The 12435-nt window shown below is 37.5% G+C and overlaps 2 protein-coding genes across 3 annotated transcripts in view; both read left to right on the top strand.

Annotated features, from left to right (window-relative positions):
* LOC106085184 (ion transport peptide) overlaps positions 1-12435 on the top strand; it is a 124476-nt gene that overhangs the window by 3620 nt on the left and 108421 nt on the right. For both annotated transcript variants that reach the window (XM_013249282.2, XM_013249281.2), the window contains exon 2: positions 6598-6912. In XM_013249282.2, coding sequence (XP_013104736.1) covers positions 6910-6912 — 3 coding nt within the window. In that variant the 5' untranslated portion in view covers positions 6598-6909. The remainder of the gene's footprint in view (positions 1-6597; positions 6913-12435) is intronic.
* Positions 1211-1720, top strand: LOC106085182 (uncharacterized). The gene has a single exon (XM_013249280.2). It carries the CDS (start codon positions 1211-1213, stop codon positions 1718-1720), a length of 510 nt encoding a protein of 169 aa, XP_013104734.2.

Here is a 12435-nt window from a genome sequence, read left to right as displayed (position 1 = left end):
TAAAATTAAAAGATTTCATATTTCTGTCACATATTAATTATGTCATCATGCAAATAAGAAGAAAATTTCATTCAATTCCCAAATTAACCTATTCAGAATTCCACTCACACATAAGTCGTAGCATCAATACCCTCCAAACATTTGGAAGTGACTTTCTCACTCCCTCCCAGAATTGTCACTTTTTAGGCTCTTTTGTATGATAGTTTGTAGAAATTTCATGATTTAAAACAACAAAATACATTACTATCGAAATTCTATCATTCACGCTTCCCTAATTAGTTTCTCATAATCAACTGTTATTGCTACAAATTTAAAAATAGATTTTTTGTTGTTGTTTTGGACGCTAACTCAAAATACCCCAAACAAGAGAATGTATGTCAACTTAGCCTTCTGTAATGAAGAAAGGCCGGTAGCACAGAGGGATAGCATACGCCTCACAATCGTAAGGTTGGCTGTTCAAATCCCAGTCAGGGAAAATCATTGCAAAGAAAATCTTCGATTATTAATCTTGATTTGAAAAAGAAGCAAATTAGAAAGAGAAATAAAAATTAGCCTGACTCTAAAAGGTAAAAAAAACATTTGGCAAATAAAAATTTATTTTTATAAATGACGTTGATAATCGAATTTTACACTTTTTTTAGTCCCTATTTAGTCACTCATGGGTATATATCGCCAAGTGGAACGTTTTCTCCCGTACCGAGACACTAATTAGAGTAAAAAATGATATCGCCTGAGATTGTTTTCAACTTCCTTGAGTGCAGATTTAGTGACTCGCACGATAGAAAATGTTTGGAGGGTAATAACAAATATATGAGTATACAAACGTGTGTGTTATCCGATACATTTATAATTAAAAAAATGCAATTTTAAGATGATTTCTTATTAAGACGAAATTAGCCCTTATTTGAAATAAGCTTTAATTGAAAATCCCCTGTTTTCCATGAGTATCTTCCAAAATGATTCATGCTTTACAAATTGCCTAATTCTTCTTTTTTACTTTTATTGATTAAGAAGATAGATGGAATTAATCAATGAAAACAATTCAAATAATAATAAAGCTAAAATAATTTGGACAATTATAGAATATCAATTAAGACTGCGATAGCAGCAAAATTTCATAGATATAAAAGCTCGTCTCTTCATCGAACAAGGCTCAGTGCATTTTTAGACGGACAAGGATTAAGTCATCTTCGCTTGGATTTGGTACAAAATGATGGCTTACGAAGCATTTATTGCTATTGGAATTTTATTGGTTGCTGGTAATGTAGAGGGCAAACCTATATTTAAGAAAATTGGTGTGGCAACTCATCCTGTCTACACTCAACCGCAGCCCACTTATGTTCAACCGCAGCCCACCTATGTTCAACCAGCACCAGTAATACAAGCCCAACCCGTTTATGTGCAGGCAGCCCCAGCTCATCCCCCTCCTCCACCACCACCACCACCACCGCCACCTCCTCGACAGATTATCGTACAGCCTGTAATAGTTCGACCTGTAGTCCAACATCCTGCACCACCACCACCACCTCCTCCTCCGAAACCTGTAAAGGTTCAACCTGTAATAGTTAAACCTATAGTGGTGCAACCAATTATTAAACCAGTTCAGGTACAACCAGTAGTTCAACACCCAGTAGTACAGCGACCAGTGGTCCATTATCCAGTAGTTCAACAAACAGTTGTAACAAAGCCAGGTCATGGGAAGCGCAAAAAACATCATTAATCCCCATTGCTCTAAATACCAGTAATAAAAATAAAAATAATTTTTAAAGTGAAAATTCAAGTGAATTTTTGTTTTGCCTTGGTATTATTTTTGCCCTATCTATAGTTTGGAGCAACTAGAAAATCAAAGAAGTAAAATGACAACTCAATGAAACCTACATTTCAACGAAATTATTTCACCAGAGTAACTGTGGCTTTCCCAGGCAGGGTTTCTCGCCGTTTGCATTAGGTAGCGGGCTTCTGACAAGGGCTATACTCGTTTGGTATGCTTAAATCGCATTGAATCACTCCGTAAACATCCATATATGTATATTCTTCCTGACATGCCTGGGAGGTGTTCCCGTTCTATTAGTTGGAAGTTTAAGTTCAGCAGAAATTGTTTAAATAGATGATCACTATTGTTCTTAACTTTATGGATCTTGAATGGTCGATGTTTGCCATCAAGAGACAGCCAATTTTTAAGGCTGTATTTTGACAGGCATACAGGCTTCCCCAACGGTTTTGCTAAGTCCTGCGGGCCACGCTGAGGCCACACAGGCAAACTTCTTACATATCAATGAGTGCTGTCCGATTCAAGTTTAAGCTCAATGATAAGGGCTTCCTTGTTGTAGCCGAGTCCGAATGGCGTGGCCCATTGCGACAACTCTTTGGGACGAAGTTTTTACATGACATAGTATCTGACAAATGTCGCCCGCATTAGGAGGGTATAAACTCCGCTGAATTTTTTTTCTGATGTTCTCGCTGGTGTACGAATCATAGGCGGACATGTTCACCTCATCGCTTCGGTGGCATCTTTCGCAGATTGCAGTAGTATTGGCTTCCATGTATGGGCTGTCGGGTATGGGCTATGAGAACAGGCGGTCGAGGTTCACACTTAGGACCTTTGGGTGATTTACAATCCAGGTAGTGAACTGTATGGCTGATGATTTTATTTAAAAAAATCAGTTTAGGACTCCTGAAAAACTGCAAGGTCTTGATAGATCCAGTAGGAAAACCATTTAGGGGTCTAGAGACTCAAGAACTTAAATTCCGGGTCGTTGAAAGGCATAAAAGCACTTCATATACCAAACTTTAGGTAAACTCATTAAAAATCGTGTTTTGGAGCTCAAAAAGTCATATCCGGGAATCAGTTTATATGGGGACAATACCTGTTTGTAGACAGTTTATAAGGGTGATATATCTATTTATGGAACTATTTGGTATGGGTGCTAGAGGGTATTAAAGTACGTCACGCAAAAAATTTCAGGGAAATCAAGTTTTAATTGAGATATTGAGCCGAAATTTGGCACAGACACGTATTTTTTTCCATACGCACGTCAAGTTCTTTAACGCAAATATAGGACCACATTAAGCTAAAGCTGACATAGGGACTAATCTCCCGGTATAGGGTCTTCAGTTTATAACAATCACATTAATAACCCGATGTCGCTGAAATTTGGAACGGTTAGATGTACTAAACCTCGACATCAGAACCGAATATGGTCCTGCTCGGACCCTATTTATAAATAGCTGCCATATAGACAGATCTTCCGGTTTAGGCTGTTAATCCCGTAACAGTCGTATTTATCTCGTGATTTAGCTGAAATTTGGAACGGTAGATTGTGTAAGTTCCCTCATCATCTGCACCCAATATGGTCCCTAGGATTACTGATTTCGATATAGCTGCCATATAGACCGAACTCTTGAGCACATGACAGGAGGATTTATTACCCGATGAAATTGGGAAAAGTGGATTATGTTAATCCTTTCGACATCCGCACAAAATATTGTCTCCATCGAACTCGATTAAGTCGTTTAAAGCCGCATGAATTGCGGTATAGTCCAAATTGGACCATATTTTGATATAGCTGCCATAGAACGATCTGCCGATTTAGACTCTTAAAACTATAAAAGTAACTGAAATCCTAGCATCCCTTGATGTAATCACCAAATAGAGTCCAAATCAGATTATATTAGGATATAACTGCCATATAGACCAATCTGCTTATTTACGGTTTTACCCCGTGAAAGCTATTACCCGATTTCGTTGAAATTTGGAATAGGGAGTCACTTTATCGCCCGATATCAGTAGCAAATATAGTGCAGATCAAATCATATTTAGCCATAGCTGCCATAAAGAGCGATCTTTCGATTTAGGGTCCTTAACCCCTAAAAGGAGTCCACCGAAGTGCAGCATGGCCGCCTATGAAGTTGAATGCCTGGATTATAATGCTGACGAGAAAAAAAATTTCAGTTGCGGTTTTGTTTTTTTTTTATTGTAGCGGTGTGTACACTCAAACGGCAGTCCTCGCCTATGAAGGACTCCGTCGGGTCTAACTGGACGTACAACCGGCTGTCCCGATCTGTCTACATGCCCGTTCGGGTGTGATTTTTCTGGTGGGGCGGTCCCCTACGTACTTGACTTAAATTTTTTATGAAAGTTTTGTATTCTATTCCCAAATACCTCCCATTTGACTCGCACATTGACTCGATCGGTCCACATTTCAAAATATTTATACCCTATTATTCCTTCCAGATCTTAACCGATTTTCACAGATGGTGCATAATGTTCCCGTGGTGAAAATAGGGTACTACATTTTTTGATTTCTGAAGGTGGGCGGACCCTCCCCTTTACCCTAATTTTCAGAAACCCCAGATCTCGGAGATGGTGATGCGATTTAAGCGAAATTTTGTGTGATCTCTTTTGGTAACTTACCTAGGGGGGACGCCCCACCCCAAAACTTAACAAATATATATATAGACCAATCACAACAATATGGCTCTCAAATGAAAGGTATTTAAGATTAGAAAACATATCTGATATCTAATTTTCGGACCAAGTGTTTGGGGGACCACCCCAACCCCCAAAACACCCCTAAATCGGACATATTTACCGACCATGGCAATATGGGACTCAAATGAAAGGTATTTGCGAGTAGAATATGAATTTTACATTCAAATGTGGGACCAAGTTTCTGGGGTCCACCCCTTCCCCAAAACAACCCCTAATCAGGACTTATTTACTGACCATGGCAATATGGGGCTCAAATAAAAGGTATTCGAGTGAAGAATATGAATGCAAAGTGTTGTGGGGGCCGCCCGTCTCCAAAAATACCCCCCAAAGAGTCCAAATTTACGACCATAGCAATATGCGGCTCAACTGAAAGGTCTTTGGGGTTAAAGCACGAATCTGATATCAATATTCGGGAAAAGTGTCTATGGCGCCACCCCCATAACACCATCCAACAAGGGCGTATTTGCTGAACATTGCAATATGGGGAGGAATAGGTATTTTAGAGTGGAACACGAATCTGATATATATTTTCAGGGCCAAGTCACTGAATGGCCGTCCCATCCCCCATAACAACCCCCAAATAAGACGTATTTGCTCACCATGACAATTTGGGCCTTAAGAGTGTGGAGTTCGATATTGATAGTTTTTAGGGCCCATACACCAAACCGGAAATATTTGCAGAATTTTGCAATAAGAAAACAAATTTGATACCCAATTTTGGGACCAATGGCAATATGCGGAACAAATAAATGATATTTTAAAGTAGAGCACGATGCTGATATATTTTCATGACTAAGTGTTTGGGGTACCACCCGCTCCCCAAAACATCCCTTAATCGTACATATTTACCAACCATGTCAAATGAATGGTTTTGTGGAGTAGAGCACGAAATTGATACCCACTTTCGGGACTAAGTTGTTTGGGGTTCCCCTTCCCCAAAACATCCCACAAACAGCAATTATATACTGACCATCGAAATATGGGTCTCAAATAAAGGTATTTGGGAGTAGAATACGAAAGTGATATCCAAATGTGAGACCATGTATTTGGAGCACAGCCCCTTCCCCAAAACGCCCCCAAAGAGTGAGTACATATTTACCGACCATGGCAATACGTGGTCTGGGCGACCACCTCACACCCGAAAAAAATCTCTAAATCTGGCATACATATTTACCGATCATGGCAATATGGGGTTCCAAACAAAAGTATTTGGGAGTAGAGCACGAAATTCATACCAACTTTCGGGGCCAACCTAGGGGCCTTCCCACTCATAATATCCATGGGAATATTGGGCTCAAATAATGTATTTTAAGAGTGGAGTACATCTAACATCCAAACTTAAATGGTCCTAAACTCTTCGATTTCGTAGTACAATAAAGATAAATGGGATTCAGATAAAGACATTTATATTGTGATGCTATTAGTCAAGCGATAGCAAAATACCATGCTACTACTAGTAGCATGGTATTTTACTAAAAGCTCTTTAATTGTCGAAAATAAATTTGCAAAGATAGTTTTGTGCCTTATAAAGTAAGGAAGGTAAGGGCCCGGTTTAGCTAGTTAAAAAAAATTGTTCTAAATTACTTTGTAAACTTAACATTAATAGTGATTAAATAATATTCCACAATTTTTAGATCCTCACAATTCATTGTTATTCTTTAAATTAAATTTGAAGGCATATGGGTAAATTGTAACGATGCAAAGAGTAACAACATTTCTATCACTATTCCTTTTCTATGCTGCTATCAACTGTATATGATGAAAGATGCTTATACTAAAGCATGTAATCATCATTTTATCAGCATTGTATAGACACACCCGTTGAGTTTGTCCCCATATACATACAGAACAAACAAAATACATCTTCTGGCTCTGTTGCAGGAAATATTCTTAATAATGGCATTTGTTCGTTTGTACCAATGCTTTAAGAATGCCACCATTATTATTGTTATTATTATGGTTATATTCTAATATCAATATTCCATGTTTGTTTGAAACTTTCTCTTCATCTCTTCATCTGTTCTACTGTTCATCTTTTCTTTCCATTTTTTTATACTATGCATTATAATCAAGTTAAGCGAAGGTTTTGCTCTTATTACTTACAGAACCAGACCAATTATATGACAAATATTCGCCTTTTGTGGTTTGTTCATAGTAATTTATCGCTGCGCGAAGATGGCCAATATCCTTGGAAATTGTACATCAGAAACAGTGCATGATGGTTATCTTTTCTTCTGAAATGAATTCACTTTGGTTCTTTGGCAAAAGGAAGGTATAAATATTTCATCAGATGCGATTATGTTATCATAATCTAATCAAGAGTGGTTCCAGCGAGTGTAACAACATCAACAGTATCGGCTACGAGACAGGCAACTACTACATTGTTAGATACAAGCCTTCATTTTCAAATAAGCAAAATGGTGAGTAAAAATTACTTTTTTAAAATTAATTTTTATTTTAAATACGAATTTTTAAAATTTTTATTGGTATTTCAAAAAAATAAGATGCTTTTTTATTAACATATTTTCTATATAATATGACATTTTATATATAAAATATATTTTTAATTTTAGAAATTTAACTAAAAAGATATAACTGATTAAAAACGTTAAAACTAAGTAAAATTTCGTCAACTTTATCGGTTTCCGCAGAAATTGTTAAAAAAAGACATTTAAAACCTAAGTCAGATAAATTGCAAAATCCAATCCAGGAAGTAAAAGGCGTCACACGCCAAATTGAATGAAGTGAAACTTGTGTGACACCAATACGTTGTCACGTTCTGCTCTGATGTAGTAGTTGAAAAACAGAAACAGACGAACACCAACCATTGGACAACGCCCTGCAAACATTTTAGATCGTCAAACAATCTTCCGCGAATCTTTTAGATGAAGGTTACAATCGCGGATGAGCTCGTCTAAGAGTCGTAGACGATCCCTCCATTGTGAGGAGTTGTGTCCCCAAGACGACTCCTGTGGAAGATTGTTCCGCGAATCTCTCATATGATTTGCTAAAGAGTAATTAAAAGTGTCCTGGAAGATCTTAGAATCGTGTGGAGGAGTAATAAATTAGTGTTTTGGAATATTTATAGAATACTCTTCTAGAAGAGTTGCGCATTACTCGCCTGGACGAGTAACAAACATGTGTTTTTTGGAAGAGTTATCAAATATTGTTGCAAAAGAGTTGCTCGTTATTCGCTTGGGAGAACTAAAAATGCATATCAAGTTTAGTGTTGATCGAAAAATTAACAAAAACATCTTCAAAAGTACCAATCGTCATATAAACCAAGTGAGAATTCGGTTTGATCTTGTGGAAGTTGTCCACTCAAAACAAAACATGGAATAACATTATTCAATACAAGTCCTAAACGCACTAGGCATAAAAATACAAACAATCGCGAAAAGAAAAATCTTCTGGGCGTTTATAATGCAATGCGTTGCGAAATAATTGTCACGAAGAGTTGCTAAAACTTCCGCACACGCAATGGATTGTCCAATGATAATCTAGAAGAGTGTTTCACGATTCATACGGATTATAACACAATGACTTGTATTAGAACCGTCGCGAAAAGTTACTTAAACTTCTGCACACGCAATGGATTGTCCAATGATAATCTAGAAGAGTGTTTCACGATTCATAAGGACGATTATAACACAATGACTTGTAATAGAATCGTCGCGAAGAGTTGCTTAAACTTCCGCAAGCGCTAGTTGAAAAAGAGCAATGCCCAGTAGAAATCTTTAAAAGTCAGAGATAATGAAAAGCGATATATCAAAAATGTTTTTGCGAGTTTTCTTCATGATGTGAATTTTTCCAAGTCCTGATAGTTTCCCATGGATATAACTTTTTTCAATAATGCGAATTCATTTTCGTATGAAAACGGAATTCCGGGTGTAAACATTTTTCAGTTTAGCGGCAATTTCAGTTAAGCAGCTTTTCACTTAAGCGAGTTTCATAGCATTTAATAACACCACAAATAAATGGTTCTTCTCATCAAGTTTGACTTTAGCGGGATTTTTCACTAAAGCCTATTACAGTTATGCGGTTTCGACTGTACATACAAGATGGTCGTTATATCCATGAACGATCAAGATGTGTCCGTCCATCATTTTTGTTGAAATCACTCTACAGCCTAAAGTCCAAAGATGGTATCAATCTTGATGTAGCTCCCTTTACACCGATCTCTCGATAAGAAATCTTGAGCTCATAAAAGTCATATTTTTGTATGTGACGGCCATCTAGGAATTGAATCCGAAATTTGATATCAGGTTTGTGTTCTACTCCAAAAGATCTTTCATTTGAGCCCCATATTGCCATGGTTAATAAATATGTCCCTTATAGGGTGTGGAGTGGCCCCAATCACTTGGTCCCACATTTGTCAGTTTCGTTTTCTACTCTCAAATATCTTCCGTTTGAGCCCCATATTGTCATGACTGGTTTATAAATCCATTTGTCGGGCTGTGGGGGTGGGCGGTACCCTTAGCCAATCCACTCCAAAATTTGGATAGGAAATTTTTGTTTTTAGGTTACTATAAAAGTGCAAAAAATTTCGTATAAATCGGTTCAATCATCACCGAGATCTGGCGCATTTGAAAATTGGGGTAAGGGGGAGTATCCGCCCCCACTTCAGATATCAAAAATGTAGTACCCCAGTTTACGACAGGATCATTCTACACCATCTGTGAAAATTTCAAAAAAATCAAATAAACAGACCAATATTGATTTTTGAACAACTAAGATGATTTTTTAGTTTCTCCTTGTTCAACTCTGGGTCATTACTAGTGGTACCAAGTCCATTAGTTCGATGTTTTATTCTTTTCTAAAATAATCGAGTTTCATAGATCCTATTTTTCTTTGTTTTCTTTTCAAGGATTCATTGTTTGCTGTGTTCTTAGCCTTAAAAGAACCTTTTCTTTGCTAGTCGTACTTTGAGGCCTCTAATATCCAGTTATAGATTTTACAATGCTAAACGTAACACCAAAACAGGAACTAGGGATCTTCACCGTAAGAGAATTATGGAGATCACTCTACATGGGGGCTATATCATTATAAAGTTATATTAAGCGCTTTCTCGAACCTAACCGGTCAATGGTCAATAAACGTATCTGGGTAAAGTTTTAGCATGATAGCTTAGTTTACAGCAGACAAGCGAACAGACAGAGGAATCAAGCCATTTCCGTGTATAAGGAAATGGCTTGATTCCTCATAGATGAATATTTTGATTCCCCCTTAAAAGCCCCTATCCTATGGTGGGGGGTATAAAAATGGGCGTGTCATATACTTAACTAAGAATTTTATATTCATTGCCAACACTCTTGGCCAGCATAGTTTACACATAGTCATACCCATATTCATTCTTAATGCAACAGAGGGGGATTCACATGCAATTCACATTGCAAAACAAGCCCACTACTAACTGACTGCATTACTCATATGCATCATTGTAAATAATATCATTAATTCGAGTGCATTTACACGATTCCATTCAATAATTTCACCGCTAATTATTACTAGTATTCAGTTGAAACGATCAATTGGCAATTGATATTCTAACTAATTTCTAGTGGCATGTTTCTTTCCCCTTCCCCTGCACCATCAGGTTTATGGCATTCATTCATAATCGTTAAATTCAAATACGACACATTTTTGAAATATTCCACAGTTTGTGAAAGCATTTCATGTGCATGCATGGAGATCGTTATAGCAAGAGAGTAGTCCATGGAATAACAATGAAGTCCAGGCGGTGTCAACAGAAAGTTGCACCACAAATATGACTGCATGCCTGCCTGGCTGGCTAGCTGGCTAGTTGGCTTGGAGGAAATCGAAATCGCCATGAGATAAACGGTGATCGTTTGTATAGGGGGACTTGTCTTTTGTATGGATTTGATAGCCATCAACAACGGGAAGAAAAATTGCATTTAAAAATTTCGTCTGTCCGTACATCGGTAGTTTGTATGTTAGTGTGTCCGTCTGAACGTTTATTTGTCTGTCTGTCTGTCTGTCTGTATTGTTGTTATTGCAAAATTTACATCGAATGTAATGCTGTTTACAACAGACATTTAGACGCGTTTTCAATAACACGTTGTTTGAGGTGGCGGCGGTGGCGTATAGAATTTAAATGCAAATAGAACGCAGACAAGCGAAAAGGAATTTTTGTTGCAAAAAAATTAGTTATTCACATATTTTTTTACTTGATTGCAACAATTTGTTATTGTTCTTCTGGTCACACTTTTCATATATGAATGAATGTTTATATGCTGCAATAGAAAATATATTTATATATATACAATTCAGTAAATTTTTTTATTATAACATTGCATTTGGATGTTTGAATTGAATCATGGAGTTTGTGATCGATTAAATCTATGTTAACAAGAATAATGACGAATTTCCTGTAAGGCTTGGCTTTTAAAGCACTTCGACAGTAAATATCTATTGTCCGCCTTGGCTATAAGTTACTAGTCTATTATTTGAAAAAGACTCTTGTCAAATTTCAATTTCATTTTTATTACAACTGGATTTTCTATGATTTTTGTGAGTATTGTTGACCTGAGAACTTTTGTGTGGTTGGTAATCGTTTCGGCTTAAGGCCAATTGAAACGATTATCAAAATTGCAAATTCCACTAAGGAACAGGGGCAAACTTCTCCTATATCAATGAGTGAAGTCCGATTCAAGTTTAAGCTCAATGATAAGGGGCCTTCCTTTTATAGCCGAGTCCGAAGGGCGTGCCACAGTGCGACACCTCTTTGAAGAGAAGTTTTACATGGCATAGTACCTCACAAATGTTGCCAGCATTAGGAGGAGAAAACCACTGCCGTAATTTTTTTCTGATGGTCTCGCCAGGATTCGAACCCAGGCGTTCAGCGTCATATTGGACGCTGAACTCCAATATGTTAGAAAATCTTGTCGTAACGTTTCTTTTGAATTTGTTTTTGAAATTTTTTAGAAATTCTGCTTTGCAGTTGACAAATAGATATGTCGGTATATTCTCTTCGTACTCTACCTGCTTTATGGTGGATTTGCCTGGTCTAAAGCCACACAGTTTACCTCATTGACCCAAGTACCCCATTCACTTTCGATCTCAATCTTTTACACAATCCGCTCGAAAACATTTTGTATGTGCTGAAAATGGTACCCTTTTGGCACCTGTTGCTTTGTAATGTTTTTAGCCGGGTTACTACTTTTTCGATTATATTTTGTCCAGGAAGTGAGGAGCGTTTGCGTTTTCTTCATTACGGAATATCTTTTATTTATCTGTTTCAAGGTTTTTTTTGGTGGGGATGGGACGGCTTCCAGTCACTATATATCAGATTCGCCCAAAAGCCTTCAATTTGCGTTGCATATTGTATTAGCGAGAACATCAGCCAAAATGTACAGCGGTGGAAATCCCACCACTAATGCTGACGACATTTGTAAGGTATCTAGCCAAGTAAAACATTTCCACGAAGTTGTATCGCTAAGCGGTACGCTGTTCAGACTTCATTTTATTCTAAATGAAGTGTCCTCATAATTTTGCTAAATCTTTGATCGGACTGCTGCGTCCACCATACCTGAAAATTTAAATGCCAGATTTATCTCCAAACCCAATGAACTTTCTTTTTTTGTTTGTTTCTCTATGGAGACGAGCTCAATGATCGGAGATTGCAAATGGAAAAGGAAAGCCAAAGATAGCAAAACACACCAACCACCATGGGACGCGTTTCGTCTTTGGTTAGAAGACTTTTCAACCATATTAGGTGTGATGGCTTCAAGGACCGTGCGTTTGAATCGCATCTATGATACAATTACCACATGAACCACGCTCTACAACCCTGTCTATTAGCTGTACTTTTTCCCAATGCATGTATTTTTGTGTAATGACAAACTTTTTTCTGTGGCAATTACACTTCTTCCGTACTGCACATGACTTTGTGCATCTGTTGGAAGTTGTACTGATGGCTTCGA

This window comes from Stomoxys calcitrans, chromosome 5, assembly GCF_963082655.1.
Source record: "Stomoxys calcitrans chromosome 5, idStoCalc2.1, whole genome shotgun sequence".
Taxonomy (NCBI): Eukaryota; Metazoa; Arthropoda; class Insecta; order Diptera; family Muscidae; genus Stomoxys; species Stomoxys calcitrans.
Note: the sequence above shows the minus strand (reverse complement) of the source record. Positions and strands in the feature narration are given on the sequence as shown.